We start from the raw sequence: 20,992 nt of genomic DNA, 5'->3' as shown, positions 1-20,992 counted from the left end.
GCATTCTTATACTATCTTGAAAAAGTATTACAACGCCTCATCTGCCCCCAAACACCCCCCCCCCCCCAGGAAACAGCCCCCAGTCCTGAGTTCAATACACATGATGACAGCCGGAAGAAAACAGCCCTCAGCCCTGACTGGCCCATTGATGTGGAAACAGACGAGGTCCTTTCGTCATGATGACATGAGCAGAAATTGTGACAGCACTTACAAATACACATCCACAGATAAAAGTTCTACTGAGGAAATAAGTAAATTAAAACAGTTATAACTAAATCTGGGCAGAAGAATCTCAACAAGGTACAAGCACTAGGGGCCACCAGTGAGGCACTCTAAAACTGGCACACCAGCAGCAGGCCTATCTGAAGGGAATATGCAGTTTTGGGGGCGAAGCATTGCTAGCTAGCTAGCTAGCTAACACTTTGCCATTGCGCTGGATAACAACCAAAGTGAACAAAGGCAATTTAATATTATTTAGTGGGGGAGCTGAAGTGCGTCATGAGGCACCGTTTTAGCCAACTGCAGAATGCTTTATCTCCACAATTGAGTGTTAAATTGTTCTAAGTCTTTGCACGTTTTTTTCAGCAATTATCTTCAAATATGTATATTCAGAAACAATTCAAATTCACTTTGCAGGGTCGTTAAAATAAATGTTAACTACAGTAATAACCTTCAAGTAGCTGGCTTCAATTATAAATGAACTTAAATTTAACGCCTTGGATTTTTGTTGCATGACGTGTTCGTTGTCTTGAAACCTTGAACCAAGCGCCCCTCTACGAGACAACTCACTGTTACATCACGCAGGTTTGTGCAAAAAAAAGAAGCTTCTTATCATATCACCTCACCAGTAAGGAAGGCATTGTCAACTGATAGAAGATAGTTGTGTGTTATTGCAGTCTCACTGATTGCTGCATTGGATGGCAAAATGCTAAAGTCGACATACTGTACATGCTGGGGAGGAAGACGAAAAAACTACAGTACAGCTATGTGTCAACATTTGGAGTGTTCAAAAATTAAAACTGAATTTTGGACTAAAACGTTGATTATACAGAACATGCATGCACTTGTTTTATAATAATAATAATAATTATTAAACCTTTGTTTAACCACAATAAGTTGAATTGGGATTAATAAATGCCTTTTTGAAAGAGTTTTCTGGACGAGACTGGCAGCAGTAAATAACACATAAAGACATTAAAGACAATCCCTTTGAAACAACTACAGCCAGAAATGTGATGTCAAGTAATTCGGCAGGCGTCTAAAAGTGTTCAGTTGAGGAGCTTCTCAGTCTGAAGTGGCAAACTTAGACACGTTCTGTTAACTTTCCAGTGACGATAAAAACAAACCCTGCAATCTAATGCCAAAAAAAAAAAAAAACACTTTTCGAGTAATAAAACCCTTGGGGAAAAAAAAACAAGAAATACATTTAAAGACAAAGAAAGAGTGTAGTAACCTCACTGTACTGGCCTAAAAGTGCAACAAGTTTCAATACGTTTCAAAGTTTCTATCTACATTGTTGATTGGAGAATTACGAAAATAAAAGTGCAAAGCAGGTAAAGATGAGGACGACAATGGATCAGGTTGAAGTTCAGAGTTCAGCATGAAGAACTGCAAGTATGAGGAATATAAAATGACAGATTGCATATGCATCATCAGAGCATTTATCAAGATGTTCTTATCTACAGGATGAGTATTTACATAACCTTAGTTGCGTTATCCTGATTTATGTTTCAAGAAAAATAGATACCATCAAAAGTGCTCAACTAATGGCTTGCTTTTCTCAGCGGAAATGATACTTCTGAGAGCATCTCTCTCCCCGCGGCGGCGTGCAGCCTTTGTCCCTCCCAACGGCCCTATAAAACCCACTCCTACACCAGGAACAAAAAACAGCCAGACAATCGCATTACACCAGGTAAGACTGAAGATGTTTTAAGCATCTTGCAGTGGAATTTCAATTTTTTTTTTTAAGAAGATTTGACATCTCTGACAATCTCAGTTCATAGCTGAAGGACACAAACATGGCTCACCTAAAACTTTTGGCTGGTAAGTTTATGATTTCATATTTGAATAATGAGTAGCATAACATCGATATCCATAATCATTCTGAAATCTCTTTTTCAGGACTGTCCCTCTTGATGTGCCTTCAAGTTGGTATGTCCTTTACTATTTTCATTCCATCCTTTATACCAACAGAGGGAGCTTTTTTTTGTTTTTTTCATTTCATTCCTCTTCTTTCCAACAGTGTCCTCCAGCAAACTGGTGTGTTACTTCACCAACTGGTCCCAGTACAGGCCAGGTGTGGGAAGATATACGCCAGAAAATGTGGACCCCCACCTCTGCACACACCTGATCTACGCATTCTCCATCATCAGCCCCTCAAATGAGATGTCAACGTACGAATGGAATGATGACGTTTTGTATAAATCCTTCAATCAACTCAAGATCAGGTCAGTTGTGTTCAGTTGATCATATGATTCTTTTGTTAGCATGAAAATGTTAAACAAATGCATACTGTAATTTTTATTATTGTTATGGCAATGCCAATCAAACCTGAACATTGTTACTTGTGCAGGCCCGTTAGGTCTCAATGTGCTTGTATGTTGTGCAAGTGATCAAAAACATCAATTAGGGCTGGGCTTTATGGTCCAAAATTCATATCACGGTATAAACTGCATTCCTTTTTTTTGTTTAGTTTTTTATAATTTGCCCACTGATTTAAATAGTCCTTTATGGAAGCTATATGGATTAAAAAAAACAAAACAAACAACGAAAGAATAAATTTACTTTGGATAACAACATTTATTGTGTAAATCTCAAATTAAAAGTCAGCACTCTCTGGTGCAAAAATAATGCAAACGAAAAATATTCAGGGCTCTACACTAACTTTTTCAGTTGGTCGCACTACACAGGTTTTGACACACCTTTTTTTTTATGGTACAGCTTGATGGTATTTGCTAATGTATAGTTGTCTCAATTTGCATAGCGTAGTTTCAGATGACGAATGACAGCGACTCAACATATAGCTGCAAAAATATTTTACTTTAGCAAGATTTGTCTGCACTGACTTTAAAAGAAATTGGAGAAAAAAAGGCTTTGCTTTTTGTGAATATTAGTTTGTTCAATGCAGAGGGGGGCATCTCTTAAGCATGCCTCACATCAGTCAAATCTGGCCCTTCAACATTAAGATGAGGTCATCGATGCAGTGTTTCTCACATTTCAGTGGGTATAATATGGAAACTCAGGTAACTGATGAAAATAAATAAATAAAATAAAACTCCTATACTATGACTCAGACTGTGTATTTCCTGTTCAATGTTTTGTTTAATGCCTGTTTAAAAGGGTCTATAGTAAAGATGCTCCCAAAATTTTTTTATGGTAAATGTTATAATAATTACATCAAACAGCAGGTTTATTCTTTATTTATGATTCATTGACACGCCAACAACTAGAATGGAGGACTGAAGCCTAGTAGATGATTCGGTATTTTAAACAGAAGTGACTAGTTGGACCATTCATTGTAATTAAGTAAAAACAAACAAACACACACATCATTCTTTATGATATTATGAATCGATGAAGAAATCCCATAATTCCTTGCAATTGCACATTGAGAAATGTTGCTCAGGTTTAACAATAGGGGAAAGCTGCAATAGATTTCAAATGCTTAAACTAGTATAAAATGATGAGAATCATAACCAAGACTGAACTCAACCTGAAAGTGTGACACACAAGCACGGCCATCATGCGGCCATGACACAGCTAGCTACAGAACACACGGGCCTGTAAAGTACGCTACTACAGAAGTAGTCAAACATGATCAGGTGAAGTAAATGAAAAACAACAACAAGGACACGGAAACCGGCACTACATGTATCATTCAAAACATGAGAACAAAAAAATAATAATGAATTTGTCGCCAGCCAACCTCAGGGCATAAAACAGACAAACACTCACAGTCACACCTGGACAATTTAGTCTTCACTTAACCTACCATGCATGTTTTTGGAACTGAACAGTTTTGCTACTGTACTTCATTGTCTTCATTATTTACTGTCAACACTTTTAACCCCTGGGCGTTATTTGACCATTTTTTGGCTTTTTGTTGGTTCTGACGAAGCCATTTCAAAATAAAATAACGCCCAGGGGTTAAGTTAACCAAATTATTTATGAATGTGGTGGTCACACAGAAACCCGCAGCTGAAGACTTTGCTCGCTGTTGGTGGCTGGAACTTTGGAACTGCACAGTAAGTTTTCAATTCTAAAACAAGCTTGGCCTCATAAAAATAAAAATAAAGGCTATATTACAGTTTTTCACAGTTGCTTTGGTACATTCAGAATTGAAATTGTCAAAATGACATAAGAATGCACCATACAGCCTTGCGCGTACAATTTTCCCTATTGACATTGCCGCATGTTTACATTTATACTTTTTTTTTTGTTACGTTTTTTATTTGTGCTCTGCAGTGCAGCCTTTTCCTTTCTGTATCACAATGAAATGGTTTGTCAACATTTTTTACAGTACAATCAGTAAAAGTGACATGTGAATCTTACCTTCAATTTTTTTTTACAGTACAATCAGTAAAAGTGACATGTGAATCTTACCTTCAATTTTTTTTTACAGTACAATCAGTAAAAGTGACGTGAATCTTACCTTCAATTTTTTTTTTACAGTACAATCAGTAAAAGTGACATGTGAATCTTACCTAGTCTTTTGCAGTCAATTTTCCACATACACAAAGGTGTTACTTTCAATTTGGAACAGAACATGCCTCTAGTGTAGTTATTTGAGAGCATGACGAAGCAATTTGATTGCTATCCATTCACAGTGACACAAAGACTTTGTTCTTCTGATAGCAATGACATGTTCAATGGCGCAGAATTTTATTTTTGAGAGATGTACCAAGGATATAGAGAAAGAAATTGGCTTCTGCACAGGAAGCGTGATACTGTTTTGCAAATTTTCACTTCTGAACCGGGAGATGTACCAAAGCTACCTATAACCCACCCACCCCCCACACGCCCCCCATTAAGCCTATTGTACGAGGTGTGTCACCTCATCAATCATTTTAATAGTCTGTTCCCCATTCCTGCAGATTTGCAACCATGGTTTCCACTCCTGCCAACCGCCAGACATTTATTCAGTCTTCAATTAAGTTCTTGCGACAATACGACTTCGATGGGTTAGACATGGATTGGGAGTACCCTGGTGCCCGAGGAAGCCCCCCGGTGGACAAAGAGAGGTTCACAGTGCTTTGTCAGGTCAGCAGAAAATCAAAATGACTTGAGCTATTAGCTTGAAAATGACTGCAAATTGTTGTCCAAATACTTGTAGGAATTAATGGCTGCCTTTGAAGAGGAAGCGAAACGGACAAGCCGACCGCGCCTGCTGCTAACAGCAGCGGTTGCGGCTGGAAAGGGAAACATTGACAATGGCTATGAGATTGCCAAAGTGTCAAAGTGAGTCATCTTTCATTTATTAATTCCTTTAGTACTTTTAGTCACCACAAAATGTTTTGTGGTGTCTAACAGGTTTCTAGACTTCATCAATGTTATGTCCTACGACTTCCACGGAGCGTGGGACCCGGTCACCAGTCACAACAGCCCCCTGTACCGTGCCTCTTCCGATCAAGGGGACAACATCTACTACAATGTCGTGAGTGCCCTTTTCCCTCTACAGCCTTTCCCGTCTAACCTGCAAACGCCGTGAGTTTTACACAAAACGTGTTTCCGCCACTTTTCTTGAAGGATTTTGCAATGAAATACTGGCGAGATCAAGGAGCTCCTCTTGACAAGCTCAACGTTGGTTTTGCGACATACGGGCGCACATTTCGCACACTTTCAGCGGCTAACGGTGTTGGCGCAGCTGCCGCCGGACCGGCCTCAGCCGGGATCTACACGCGAGAAGCTGGATTCTGGTCCTACTATGAGGTGGGTCAACATTCACCGCACACGGTTTCTTCACTATCATCAAGGCCATTTTTTTTTCTAACCAAAACATCACTCATCCTATTTAATCAGTTTATCAATACGGCACTTTTCAAGAATGGGAAATGAAGCAGTACTGTATATAACACACACACACACACACACATAAACACGCACATGTTGGGTTTGCATGTCTAGTGGGGACATCTCATTTACATAAGGCATTTCCGAGACCCTTACATTAACCTTTGCAACTGACTCCCTGACCCTAAGCCCAACCAAAACTCAATTCAAACCTAAACTCTAAAACCAAGTTTTGACCCTCAAAAAGAGGTTTGGACTCATGGGGACCACCAAAATGTCCCCACAAGGACACATGGTCCCGACAATGATAATAAACACCCAGAAAATGCCCCCCCCCCAAAAAAAAAATATGGGAGTAATATGAGGAAGTAAAATGAGTACATAAAGCAAAACAAGCAAGTAAAATAAGAAATCATTATCCATTTTCTTAACAGCTTATTCCTCAAAAGGGTCGCTGGAGCCTATCCCAGCTGGTTTTGGGCAGTAGGCGGGGTACACCCTTAACGGGCTGCCGGCCAATTGCAGCGCACACAGAGACGAACAACCATCCACACTCACAATCACACCTAGGGACAACTTAAGTGCTCAATTAACCGGCCATGCATGTCTTTGGAATGTGGGAGGAGACCCACACAGGCACGGGGAGAACATGCAAACCCAACCAGGAAGGCCGGAGCCCGGATTCAATCTCACGCCCTCAGCACTGGGAGGCGGATGTGCTAACCAGTCACCCACCATGCCGCCCTCGTTGTAGTCAAATCAATTCTCGTTCTGCAGCCGAGCGCATAAATGAATGTTAGCTGTAATGTTGCCTGTTTCTCGGAGAAATGCGATGTGAAGACGATGCAGACTGCCCTCGCGCTAAGATATTACTCTTGTCCTTGCGCCGGTGATAATACAGGGTCCGCTATTTGCTTCTTCTCCTACGGAGATACCCGCAAAATCCAACAATCTTTACAGTATTTACCTGTAATCCACATATATACATGCCAAAACATAGTGTTGTAAAATATACAGTATTTTACCGCTAATTATACAGCAAATTACTGTACTCTGTATACAGTTAAATACTGCTAAATTAAAAAACAAGAAAATGCTGTCGTTTTTTACCATAAATTTTACAGAAATTTGTTACAGGCAACCTAATATTTTTTGTCCACTAAAATGTAACCTACCAAAAATGCATCAGAATGAATTGCTTGTTTATTTCACCTCAACAGATTTGCAATTTCCTCAGTGGAGGAGGAAGTCTCCATTGGATCGAGGAGCAGAGGGTGCCGTACGCCGTTCGAGGCAATGAGTGGGTCGGCTTTGATAACAGACAGAGTTTTCAAATCAAGGTAATAAATGGCCTACTTCCAATGAATGTTGAAGTTTATGTACTAGTTATTATCTAAGTAGAGTAGCAATAGAGCGCGGCACACGTTATCTGTGTTTATGGAGACAAGTGCCAACTGTGGCCTCACCAAGCAAACGAGATAAACAGATCCAATATCAAATATTTGACCTTTACAAAGGTAATAATCTTCGTGTTTCCATCTAACAGCATGTGGATGTGTAAGGTTTCTCCACACACAAATGAGGGTCCAATTTATTTAATTACAAATATCAACACCTAACAAGAAACCGAAGTTGGGGAACAAAGCAAAAAAGATGTTTGGAATTGGAAAAGAATATTTGGCATATTTTTCATGAGAGTAACTCAGCTCTGCTGCTAATCCCACAAATGCATGTTCTTACAAGTGATGCAAAATTCCGGTTTCTGAGACATGCAGGATAACCGTTACATATTTCGATCTAAAGCGCAATGCACCGACCATAGATTTGATTTCTGCTTTTAACTTTCTACAGTCAATAAAAGACGTTCAAGTCTATTTAGTGAATGACTACATAACAATACATGTTTATATAACCAAGTATTCGGTTAGCAAAGGAGTACCCAGGGGTCTTATTCGGGTTTTTTCAAGTCTTAGCGCTTCAAAACGCAAATATTGCCAATATTCGGGTTTCGAAAGTGTTATTGACTACATGTAAATGTAGTCCCTGTTGCAACAAAGAAATTCCCTACAAAATACTAACGTCTTTACATTTTATGCTGATTATTTTCTTTCCCACTCAGTTCAAAACTCTTTTCTTGAAAGCCATTTGAACGTTAAGCACTCGATCATGTCCCACAGACACAGTACCTGAAAGATGAAAACTTTGGCGGGGCTTTTGTCTGGGCTCTGGATCTTGATGATTTTGCTGGACAGTTCTGCGGACAAGGAAGCTATCCGCTCATCAGTTACCTGCGCTCTCTTCTGAGTTCAGGTCTGGAAATCTTTGCTAAACAATCAACAAGTCAAATAGCTTGTGATTAATCAATGAAATGATTATCTACTTTAGATTTCCCGCCGCCGCAGTCAACCACAAACCCACCAAACACCACAACTGAATTAGCTGAAACCACAATGGCATTAGTGGACACAATGAAACCAGAGATCCCAACGACGACAAAGACCACAATACAACCAGAGATCCCGACAAAGACCACAATGGCACCAGAGATCCCAACCACGACAAAGACCACAATGGCACCAGAGATCCCAACCACGACAAAGACCACAAAGGCACCAGAGATCCCAACCACCGCACCAACCACCACAACTATCGCATCTGGAAGTGGCTTCTGTGCCAACAAGCCTGACAACCTTTATGAGAATAGTCATGACAAAAACTCCTTTTATCAGTGCTTCCACGGCCGCACCTTCATTCAGAAATGCCCCGCTGGCCTTCTTTTCAACACCAAATGCCAGTGCTGTGATTGGCCGAAATAAATATGAAATCATTGCCTTGCTCAAGCAATGTAGTATATTTTAAATCCTTCATTTAAGTATTCAGTGTAGCCCACAAGCGCAACCCCAACACTTTCGGTTGATGGTGACAACATAAATAAGACATCATCTGTGCTGCATCATATGTACACTACATCATGTGTAGCTTTTTATATCCTGACTGTCATTAAACTACGTCAATAGTGTCATTGTGTCCTTTAGCATGTACTGTCAGTTTGTGGTCATACCATTACCACACTCACCTCAGCTCCCGCTTTTAATTGGTTTTATTCCTTTTTTTTTCCCTTCTTTTTTTTTTTAGAGAAGAGAATTCCCCTCCCCTTGCCTTCTTAGACCAAAACACACTGCATTTAGCCACTATGGTCATCACCTATGGAATAGCCTGCCGGAGGGCATCAGGTCCGCAGAGACTTTTTTAGTTTGGCATTTAAATTATCTTTTTAACTCCTTTTATTAATTTTCTTAGTTCCCAGTTCCTTTTATCATATGGTCTTTGAGCTTTGATTTAGCCTTTTATTCAGTTTTCTTTAAGTTTTTACTTCTTTTATTTTGTTGTCTTTCAGTATTTAGCCTCGGTGCCTTTCCTCATATGGTTTCTCTGTGCCCCGCCTTGTTTTGTTTTGTTTGTGTGTGTGTGTGGGGGGGGGGGGGGTAGAGGGGGGGTGCGAACAGGAAGATTTTGAATTGGATGCGAGTCTCAACCAGGCGCAAGTGAAGCTGGTGGAGGATGAGGGTGAAGTGTTGGGTGGAGGCAGTTCGGGTTATGGTGCGTGCAGCTGAATTCTGGACCAACTGGAGTTTATGGAGATATTTGTGAGGGAGGCCAAAAAGGAGAGAATTGCAATAGTCAAGACGGGAGGTGACAAGAGTGTGGACCAGGATGGTGGCAGTGTGGGGAGTCAGAGAGGGGCGAAGACGGTTGATGTTACGTAGGTGGAAATATGCAGACCGGGTAATGTTATTGATAGCGTGCTGTCCAGGATGACTACCAGGCTTTTAACTTGGGGGGGAAGATGAAACAGAAGTGTTGTCGATGGAAAAACTGGCTGTTTTTGAGAGGGTGGTTTTGGTGCAGATGAGTAGGAATTCGGTCTTGTTACTGTTTAATTGCAGGAAATTTTTGACTGAACCAAGTTTTTATTTCAGAGATGCAGTCTGTAAGGGAGGTGGGTGGTTGAGTGTAAGAGGGTTTGGTAGAGAGATAAAGTTGGGTATAGCACAGCAATGAAATTAAATGTTACATTTACGGAAAATATTGCGGCGGGGGAGGAGATAGATGATGAAGAGGAGGGGCCCCAAGACAGATCCCTGGGGCACACCAGAAGTAACAGGGGAGAGGACAGATTTAAGGGACTTCAGTTGAACGCAACAGGAGAGGTAAGATGAAAAAAAAAACTGTTCAACGGGGTGTGGGTGATGCCAATGGAAGAAAAGTCTGTTGAGGAGGATGGTGTGACTGATGGTATCGAAGGCCGCGCTCAGGTCAAGGAGAATGAAGATAGTGAGGAGTCCAAAATCAGCTGCAATAAGAAGGTAATTTGCAATTTTGATGAGGGCTGTTTCGGTGCTTTTGGGCGGAAACCAGACTGGAGCTGTTCACACAAATGATTGGAGGATAAGTGGGAATGGACTTGAGGGGCAACTGATTTTTCAAGGATTTTGGATATGAAGGGAAGGTTGGAGATAGGACGGTAGTTGTTGAAGTTGGTGGGTCAGTGCTGGGGGTTTTTCAAGATGGGAGTAACGGCAACAGTTTTGAATGATTTTGGTACAGTTCCCGTGGTGAGGGAGGAGTGAATAATTGCAGCGATAAGGGGGATAAGGGAGGGGAGGCAGGCTTTGGTAAGTTGTGTGGGGAGTGGGTCCAGTTGAGAGGTGGCTGGCTTGGATTTCTGAATTAATTATGTGATTTCTGGGAGAAAGGGGAGCTGGAAGGAGGAAAATGAATGTGTGGATAGGTGAAAGTCAGCTGAGAAGGTAGGTTGATGGCTCAACCCAAGGTTGTGATGGATGTCCCTAATTTTATCACGGAAAAATGACAAGATGGAGTTGCAGAAGGCGGTTGTGCATAAGTGAGGGGGGAGGGAGTCCTGGGTATGGGCGATATTGTTGAGAACAGCAAACAGGGACTTAGCATTTCCATTATTGTCACTGATTATCTTGGAATAGTAGTTAGTTTTGGTGTAAGGTACGGGTGCACCACAAACGTAGAAGCAGGGATTAAATTGGAACAGAATAGGTACTTGTGAACTCTTTACTATTTTTCAAGTAAATGAAATGAATAGAAAATATTTTAAAACGTATGTTGGAAGGGCTTTACCAAGGCTAGGCAGAGTTATGACGGGGTTATACTTTTTTTTTTTTTTTTACTTTTATTTATTTCTATAGGGATATATTTTCTTGTTGTTGTTTTTATTTCCATGTATATTTATTTTTTTAATTTAATTTTTGAATATGTTTTATATCCGTTTTTATTTTCACTTTTAGTCATTTATTTATTTATTTTATCATTTATTTATTTTTAATTTTGGCAGCTTTGGGCCTCCATATTATAGCACCTCCTTGCCCCAAATGCTGCGCAATGCAGCTTAAATTCGCCCAAAGTGACGGCTGACCAACTAAAATGCTTGTTGGAATACACCTACAGTACAACAAGGTTAGTTGGGTACAAAAAAAGAGAACAAAAACACAAAGGGGATGATTTATAGTGGAAAGTGGGAAGGTGTATCTGTTAATTAAATGAGAAATGTAGTAATGCCATTTTTTCTCAGTCCCACAAACATTACTAACCTGAAAGCCAGCTTCTACGCTCAGCCTTGGTTGTTACAAATTTTTTACCTCCAGTTTTGATCCAGGGGTGGGCGGGGTGGGTTATTTATTTTTTATTGTACTATGGATGTTTTAATTGTTCAGACATCAACACAACTCTGTGTACCCATCTGATCTTCAGCTCTGTCAGTATTGATCCAGCTTATCACATTTTACCTAGGCCTGATGACGTGCCAAAAATTCCAGCCTTCACTTCCCTCAGGTCGACATTGAGCAGGCACATTTTTTGTGGAGAGATGTTGTTTTCAAGATGTCAATAATGATTGCAGCAACAGCAATACCCAACCGAAAACCCTTTTGGAGGTCAACTTGATGGTTGGAGGTCAACTCTAACGTCTTTCCTGCCATTATTGTTTAAGAGCACTTTTCTCCCCTCATGTTCAAGAGTCCAAGACATGACGGCCACACCCTCAAGCAGAAGCACTTTTGTTCTGTCTGCAATTGCTTACTTGAGAACACATCATTTTGATGGGATAAACCTTTTGTGGGTGAATGAAAACAGACAAGTGAAGAAGGCCGACTACACTTCTCTCATCCAGGTATGATCCGAAAGCAGGTATTGCCATCTCCCATGGAACGTCAGTCAAAATCATCTCTTACCGTACATGTCAACTTCACAAAGATTTTCTTTTAAATAGGAATTCTGAGAGGAAATTGAAGCTGCGACACCTCCAGCCGGAAAAGTTAAACTACTGCTTACTGCTGGTGTCGCTGCTAATACAAGCCATTAGAAGGACTTATGACGTCAAAGCTATGTCCAAGTACAGACACACACACGCTTGAAAAAGATTGCCATAATGTGCTCCTTTCATGTTTTGCTATGCAGTAACTGTGTTTTATCAGCGACACAGATTTCTTGAATGTGATGACATCAGACACAGACATAAATTTTGGCAAGCAAAACCAACGTTCAACATGCCAAAACGCTCATACGAAGAGGCCGTGAGTCATCATAACCTTTCTGCTGCGGGATCAGTCTCAGTTCATGTTTTGATGACTTGAGCACCATGTCTGTTCTTTGGTCCCCAACTATTTTCCATATAGGTCACAGCTATGGAATACTGGAAGAGTCAAAATGCAACAAAGAGTAAGCTTAACATGGGAGTTGGAGTTTTCAGATTTATTTTTTTTTACTACCAACTCTGAGAGTAAAGTTGAGCCGGTGGAAGGCAGCTTTTGTCTGGTATACTAGCAGGTTTCTGGTCCCGTTCAGAGGTCAAATATGACGGCGGCAGCTTCCGTTTTAACGGGTGAGAAGAATGGGAGTACTAAAATCTGGATCTTGCTTTCATGTGTGTTCACCTGATGCCTGGTTTGCCTTTGACAAGCAAGCAGAAATTGATCCAAAGGTAGCCAAACATAATCCCAAAATCCACTGGAGACTTTGGCTTGTCACCAATGAAATGATCACTGAGATGACACAACGTATCAACTGTTTGCATATATTCATTTTTTTCCCCACCTTGACTATACTGCAGGTCGGTTACATTCAAGACAACCAATTTGCAGGAGCCTTTATCACGTCTTTGGACCTAGATGACTTCACTGGAACTGCCTGTTTTGCCCAGCAATCTGATCTGCAGTGGCAATTTGCCATCATTAAACGTGCATTTGCCCAATTAAACACATCACACAGGGCACCACCACCAACACGACAAACACGTCAGAACTTTCAGCAATTAGGTGTTTGAACCAATCCAACAGGTCAGCAATCAGCTCTTCAATAGGATTCATGGAATCACGTTTGCTTAACCCTGGAGAACCCAAGAACCCCTTTCTTCTTTGGAAAATTATGAATTATACATTAAATGACTGCTATAAGTTCACTGAACACCAAAATATATGTTTTTTAAATTTTAACCCTTGTTTTTTGAACTAGCTCAGAGTTGCTAATTTATCAATATATATATATATATAAAACATACTCCTAGGCATTCTGCAACATGATATGAAATAGATTAACACAAAAACACACAATTTTACCATCTGATGGTTTGCTGAGAAGATGGTTTTGTTTGGATTGATTTCCAGCTTAACAAAACAGCATGTTGCCAGCCATCTTGTCACCGCCACTCTGGCTCATGTAAGTGCAATATTCATCCACTAGATGGCCCCATGGTCAGAAGTGGCACTCTGGACTTTTGAAGTTAAATTTGTAAAAAAAAAAAAAAGAAGAAAAAAAAGGTCTTTGTTATTTGAGTAGCAGAATTTATAGGGGCCAAATTTGACCCCGTGGGTTCTCCACTTGCCAGGGTGAAGGGGTTCATGATATTAAAACTGTAGACTTCTGAGTCAAACAGAACAAACACAAAAGCATTTTGATGGCTGTGTGGTGGGTAGTGATTAATGTAATTGGGGCCCAAATATATTATAAAATCAGTTTTGTTTGCATTTATGACAGCGGGATCATTATGTCAATGTGGGGCTAATCATTAAGTGTTTTTTTCCCCCTGTTTGTACCATGATGCAGTTTTTTTTTTAATGATGCATTTATCAGTAGTGTGATTACATGTCGTTTACGACCTCATGACAGCTTGTACCCACCAGACTGCACGCCACTGTTGTTTTTTGGTTAACCAGGTGATTGTGTGGAAGAAAATTCAATAAAATGCATCTTTGACTGCTATGTGTTTATGTATGTATTTTTGACAAGATTTTGAATGTTGCAATGCAAAACACCGAAAAGAGTTATTTGACGAGAATAGTCATTTTTTGCACCGTCCTACTTGTTCAAGAAAAAAAGGTTAACCGATGAAAATGACTTCTTTGATGGGCAATATGGGACTTTATCAAGATGATGAAATTCACAATTTTCAGTTGATGATAAACATGAATTATTTGATGTGCCTTTTTCTACAGAACAGACTCACAAACACGGAAAAATACCACATTCTTGCCCAGTGTGGCCACAATAGACAAAAACCACCTTACTCTGCAATGTTCATCAACCCTTTTACCATTTGACAAACATGTATTTGGGAGACCCCAAGTGGTCATATACTGAAATCAAACCAAAAAAAAAAAAGGTTCATTTTTGTATTTTACATCCAGTTACTAGACGTTAGTGTGCAAATCCAACACACCTGTGCAAAGCATCAGTGCTAAACATAGTGATGCACCACAAACAATAATAATTAATAATAATAATTCATCAGATTTATATAGCGCTAATACTGCGAATTACTATATATTGGTGAAAGGGATACTTGATTCATTTAGCCATTTTCAGCAGGTAAAAACTTCATATTTTGTCTATAGTTCATTTGATAACTTCATAATTTTTATAATAATAATAATAATAATGGATCAGATTTATATAGCGCTTTTCTAGACATTCAAAGAAGCTTTACAATGGAATGGATACATTATTCATGCACTCTGGTGGCAGTAAACTACTTTAGTAGCGACGGCCGCCCTGGGGCAGGCTGAGGTAAGCGTGGATGCGAGTGTGCGCGTGCGGCCCCTCCGACCACCACCAAACATTCACAGCTTCCATACACCAGTGTGAGTAGCACTAGAGGCAAACATTCATGAATTATGATCAATTATGACATGACAGCACTTGCATAGAAGGCAGTATTCACATTTCTACATTTTGAGTTGACAAAGATACGTCAGTCGTGACATGTTGACTAATAATAGACCTGCATGTAACCTTGCAAAACATCACAAACATTAAGCACCCAAATAATTACCTGCCTGATTGTAGTTTTGTTTTCAGGAAAAAGGGTATGATTTTTGTTCCATTAGTTTAGAGTTCATGGGCAGAAGTGTGAGGCTCAGGAAGTTTTGGAATGTCACAGTTTTGGATCAGTCTGGAGTAGAACAGAACAAGCTCCTCATAGTTCTTTCTGGAAATCCTTTCATTAATGCCATGAAACCTAAGAGAAGGGGGACAATACATGAAATGTGCCAGGTCTTGGGTAAAAACAATTGTTTGTATATATTTGACATAATTGTTCATTCGGTGCTTTTAAGTCATCATCAACAGCTTTGTTGTGTTGCTCTTCTTTCTTCTTACCTCTTGGCATCGCCCGGCTTAAACCACAAAGGGGCAAAGCGGTAAATATCGCTGGTCAGATCTTTGAAGTGTCGACTGTCTGTGTTCCCAACACAAATACCTGCACATTCAAACATCGAAATGCACAGTTAAGGAACGTTCAGTGTTCTGTTTCAATCTGACATTTACCTGGAGCGACTGCTACTGTCGGAAACATGTCTAACACGGTTTTCTTGATGATCTGGAAGCCGTAAGATTTCTCATCGGATGAACTGACAGGTAAAGGATCAAAGCCCTCAATGAGCTCTATCTTTACACGTTGGTCGCCAACTGTAACCTGGATGAGGTCCAGGACCTAGAAAGAAATAACAGGAATTTAATTTGAAGCTGAAAATGTCCGATGGAACAAATTTGACTCAATACCTCTTGTAATGACTGTGCGGAGTGGATTCGTAGATTCACATACGCTTCAGCCCGGCAAGGTATTACATTAAACTGCAAAAATAAAACGTAGGGGGAAAGTTTTGAAAATCACATTAAATCACTGGAATCTAAATTCTAATACTTTACCTTTACACCTGAATTAAAGATTGTGACTGCAGTAGTAGTCCTTACAAGGGCATTGGAATCTGTTTTTTGTTCAAGAAACCTGTGCCACAAAACATATATTAATGACATATATATATATATATATATATATATACAAATATATAACATATTTTTAACTCATTCACTGCCATTGACGGCTATAGACGTCAAAAATTCATTTGAACTATTTCTATTAGTTTAACATTTTTTCCCACTTTTGTTAACAAGATTATGAAAACCTAGATTTTTTTAAATTGTACATTAAGAACAGATGTAATATTTGTGATTAATCGTGAGTTAACCAGAGAAGTCATGCGATTAATTACAATAAAAAAAAATAATCGCCTGACGCCCCTAATTTTTAGTAATCTTTTTTTTTTTCTTATTGCATCAGGTCATTAACATTTTTAATTGTAACTAATCACATGACTTTAATAGTTCTAGGTTTTCATACTCTTGTTAACAAAAGTGGAAAAAATGTTAAACTTAAAAAAAATGGTTAAAATGAATTTCTGACGTCTATAGCCGTCAACGGCAGTGAATGAGTTAAACATATATATATATATATAATTACCTGCCAACAAGTGGAGAAAACAGCCACAAATTTGATAGTATGAACTTCATTGGTAGCCCAAACTACAATCACAAAAAGAAGGTTTCATCCATATGCAACTTGACCCAAGCAGTTTATTTTAAATGTACCTTGTGGGCTAAGTGTTCAAATGTTTCACGTTCTGGTCCATAACCAAATAACATGGGCATAGGGTTGTCCTCCAGTCTGAGGAATAGCAGTCTTTAAGAAAACGATATGCAAAGATATATCCCAAAGAAGGCACAGTTTTATTAACAAAAAAAAAACCTTTTGACTGCTGCAGCTAAGATCCCAATGCTGCTCTCCCTGGAAGGCATTGACGCATGGCCGGGAAGAGTGGATACGCTCAGCTTTACAATGGCAAGGCCCTTTTCACTTACACCAATTCTATACAAAACATGTACACACGTTTAAACACTTCATCTTTTAGCTATAGTAATAGTGACAATTTCATTTTGATGTTGCGTTCTCACAAAGCCGCGGGTCCGCTGAGACCGCTGATGACTCCATCCAGCACAGCGAGACCCTCATCCAGGACAAACGACAGTCGCACATTACGCTGCTTCAGCAGTCGTACCATGTTCATGGCTCCCTGGTGACCGCTGACCTTAAAAAGACGACAACACAATAAGCGCCGTCTACTTTCCAAGTGTGTCTATGGAAAGGTAAGTTACTTCTTCATCATGGCCGAGACCAATGTAAAACCCTCTGCGTGGTGCGTAGCCTTTCATCAGCAAGTATTCCAGGGCCTGGAGGATACCCTGGAAGACACAAGGAAATAATGATGAGGATTGGTTGCAGTTTGGAAGCAAACCACCTGCCAAAGACACAGACAAGGGCCAAAATCAAATGGAGTAATAGCATAAATACTGTAAAGTGATGGCGAACACACAATAAGACATTACAACATGACTTCTATTTATGTCATCATTTCAGTTGAGGCCAGCACTCATTTGCTACCACCCAGATGTATCCTGGTGTTTACTGTTTACAAACATTATGGCGGAATAACAGATTCTCTCACCATTAAAGAGCTCTTGTCATCTATCGTCCCTCGACCGTAGATGAAACCGTCTATCTCCTGGGCAGAAAAGGGCGGAGCTTCCCAGCCGTCTGACTCTGTGGCAGGCACCACATCGATATGAGCCAACAGCATGTATGGCACCAGGTCGGGCTGCGATCCTGGGACCCAGAACAGGTGACTGTAGTTGGCCACCAGTTCATGATGTACCAGGTTTGAGGTAAAAAGTGTCGGAAAGGCTGACAAGGGAAGAGGAGAACATGGAGACGGGTTATATATATATATTCCTTTGTATTTTACACCTGACTGAAGATAAGCAGTACAAAGTTGTTCAGTGGCTATTACAGACTAAATGTGATGTAAATACATTTTGTTCAATTAAATTAGAGTAATGTGCACTTAGGAGACCCGGTGACAAACTGGAAGTGGAAACACGAGTTAAATAATTTGATCTAAGCTTGCACACGCATCCGATTGCTAATAAAGAGCTTGTTATCATAGTCTGAAAAGCACATTGTGTTGTAGGCAGGCGGGGCCATGTCGGATATTTTTGGGGGTAATTTATGACAACATTGGCTAGATTATCCAATAGGATTGAAGAGCTTTGCAAATATATGTCAATTTAACAAAACAACAATAGCTAGTCAGTTTGTGGCGGCTCAAGTCCTCCTTTGGACAAAATGTAAAATAGCAACTTGCCGAAATGTTTGGATACGTTGGAAATGTTGAGCTCATCAACATTTGCTACTGTCTTTTATGTAGGGTACAGCTCAGTAGTGTTGACCCCTGCTATTCACAGGGGAGGTCACGGTGGCCGCTGCCTTGTCCGGTATAGAAACAATGTGTGACCTTTGTTACTTAGCTTTCGCATAACTCTTCTTCCAACACATTTAAAAGTGTCGTTACCTCTTCGGAGAAACGAGTTGAAATGAAGCAGTGCAGTGGTGTTGCTTTCCGTGGGTGAAAAAGACACCGTCGGGATGCGAATGGCTTCTGATGAATGAAGAAGAAGATATAGTCACAAACAAACAGGTATGGAGGATTCTACTTTGCTTCGTTGAATTGTATGGACACACGTAAAGTAATTGCGTACCTTTAAAGTGTGTTAGAATCTCTTCTCGCTGACGGTGGTCGATGTCAAGCGATATGTCACTCGCCGCTTCCCAGCGTGCGAGTTGAAGTCCTGCATTCACGTCCAGTGACAGCGTTCTAATTGACGCGATGGTAACCAAGATTAAAACAACAGCGAATCCAGTACCTATTATAATTTTCAGAAATTTGATCATCATGACGTCTATCTAGTGAACAACAGTATAACTCCTGAAGTCTATTATTCTGAAAAGTTCATAGCAGTTCACACAGTTGACGGTCCCGAAACCTAAAGCCAACACGCATGCGTAAAAGTAATGACGTCACTGTTAACACGGAAGCAAAGCCCCACCTGTTTAAAGATTAAAACGACACAAAATAATAATGTGAAACTTTATATTTGTTTTCGACAAATGTTTAAACACCTATTAAATGTCAATATTTGGTTAGAATGATTTACATTTCTCGGTGTTCATGTTTGTAATAGTGACACTGAGCTACAATTACTTCTCCCCCAAACTGAAATTATTTTGAATCACAAGCCTTAAACGAGATTTATCACTTTTAGGTAAAGTGCCTTTGACTAAAGATGAAGGTGTTTATAGAATTTTGCGCTCAGCTCTTCCACTTAATGTTTCTGATTCCACCTGTAAAAACATAAAATTTCAGCATCATGTGAAAACGGAAAACACTTTCTTTATGACTTTCCAAGCGTGGTTTTATTAACTGGAATTTATGGACCTTAACTATACATTTAAAGTAAAGTGGCAGCAGGTTTATTTATTTATTCTTATTATTATTATTGTATTAATTATTAATATTATTTTTATTATTTATATATATATATATATTTTTTAATCCAGATTCATTATGGTAGTTCATTCTTAACAATGTTGCTGAGAATGTTGGTAGTCTTCAGTTCCGTCTTGGAGTTATACTGTCTCAAGGATACATGTTAATATGTTGGAATTTTATCAACTCGCCTGGAACTGTAATATTTCGGCACATTGTGGCAAGAAGAAATACATCACTCTATCTACTAAATTGGATCAACAAAAATACAATTTATCAAAAAGACTTATCCTAATGGCCAACTACTCAGCTATGAAGTTTTTCTTAGGTAGAAAAAAAATCAACATTAAATCAATATATATATATACATATATATATAAACAATTTAACATGATCAAATCCATTCCCACTGGTGTATAATAGAATAAATGCAATGCTGTAAAAAAAAAAAAAAAAAAAAAGGGGGTGGGGGGGTGCAATGTACCACTGATTACACCTTCTTTCTTTTTTTTACATTGGTATTGATATGATTAGAGAATGTTTCTATAATGAGAAGAAAATACCACCACATCAGTCAGTAGTAGGGTTAGGGTTAGGTTTTTTTGTAACACAATCTTTATTTACTTTAACTCCCAAAAAGCATGGCTTATTCCCTTTAAGCTTTTGCCACAAGTAAAGTCAAGAATAACATTTGAAATGTTTACATAACATATAGCTATCTAGCACACATCTAGATATTTCATGGCATTGAAAATACTGTAAATGTAGCTACTGTGAAAGTAAACCATTGTTTTAAGGTTGCTCATATAATAATATATTTTGGAAAGAACTTGAAAACTAATACATCTTAAAGAATGAATATTAAAAGAAAGAACATTATCTCTCATCTAATGAAAAGAAATTAGGCACCATGGTCAATTTTGATATCGCATTTGGAACATTATTCCTCCATTAGTCTCAATTTATTATTATTATTAAATTGTACTGGTAGATTATTATGTGATGCTTTGATTAACATTCATTCAGGGGGTTTCAAACAATTGTCATGGATTTGTTTCCCCTGAAAAATCATACACATCTTGTTACCTTTTTAATTTCCTGAGCTCCACTGCATTATTCATGATTTGCATTTTATATAGATGTATGGCTTTCAACCTTGTATGAACATAGACAATACAAAAACACAGTCACACAAAACATAATTTTTATTGAACAAGGTTGCAATACAAATCACATTT

General features: G+C 39.2%; 2 protein-coding genes across 4 annotated transcripts; one reads left to right on the top strand and one right to left on the bottom strand.

Annotated features, from left to right (window-relative positions):
• Positions 1 to 92: 92 nt before the first annotated feature.
• pm20d1.2 (peptidase M20 domain containing 1, tandem duplicate 2) lies at positions 93 to 19,248 on the bottom strand. Of its 3 annotated transcripts, none has more exons than XR_013295103.1 (14): positions 18,967 to 19,248; positions 18,780 to 18,866; positions 17,877 to 18,112; positions 17,527 to 17,613; positions 17,326 to 17,459; positions 17,120 to 17,239; positions 16,963 to 17,038; positions 16,835 to 16,896; positions 16,243 to 16,321; positions 16,096 to 16,167; positions 15,862 to 16,027; positions 15,694 to 15,793; positions 15,368 to 15,553; positions 93 to 1,608 (listed from the first exon to the last, which is right to left on the bottom strand). XR_013295103.1 is itself a non-coding variant. In XM_077573745.1 (13 exons), the coding sequence occupies exons 1-13, from the start codon at positions 19,160 to 19,162 to the stop codon at positions 15,424 to 15,426; spliced, it is 1,545 nt and encodes a 514-aa protein (XP_077429871.1). In that variant the 5' UTR covers positions 19,163 to 19,248; the 3' UTR covers positions 14,046 to 15,423. The 3 variants fall into 3 exon arrangements, 1 of the variants encoding a protein (XP_077429871.1); XR_013295101.1 differs by lacking the exon at positions 93 to 1,608 and adding an exon at positions 14,044 to 15,186; XM_077573745.1 differs by lacking the exon at positions 93 to 1,608 and having other exon boundaries at positions 14,046 to 15,553.
• On the top strand, positions 1,870 to 9,028 carry LOC144056715 (acidic mammalian chitinase-like). The gene is made up of 11 exons (XM_077573733.1): positions 1,870 to 2,043; positions 2,122 to 2,151; positions 2,243 to 2,447; positions 4,188 to 4,244; positions 5,094 to 5,259; positions 5,333 to 5,457; positions 5,530 to 5,653; positions 5,746 to 5,928; positions 7,230 to 7,349; positions 8,187 to 8,319; positions 8,395 to 9,028. Exons 1-11 carry the CDS (start codon positions 2,019 to 2,021, stop codon positions 8,823 to 8,825), a joined length of 1,599 nt encoding a protein of 532 aa, XP_077429859.1. The 5' UTR covers positions 1,870 to 2,018; the 3' UTR covers positions 8,826 to 9,028.
• Positions 19,249 to 20,992: the final 1,744 nt, after the last annotated feature.

Source organism: Vanacampus margaritifer, chromosome 1, assembly GCF_051991255.1.
Source record: "Vanacampus margaritifer isolate UIUO_Vmar chromosome 1, RoL_Vmar_1.0, whole genome shotgun sequence".
In the NCBI taxonomy this organism is placed as follows: domain Eukaryota; kingdom Metazoa; phylum Chordata; class Actinopteri; order Syngnathiformes; family Syngnathidae; genus Vanacampus; species Vanacampus margaritifer.
The sequence above is the reverse complement of the archived record's forward strand: the minus strand, read 5'-3'. Positions and strand labels throughout refer to the sequence as shown.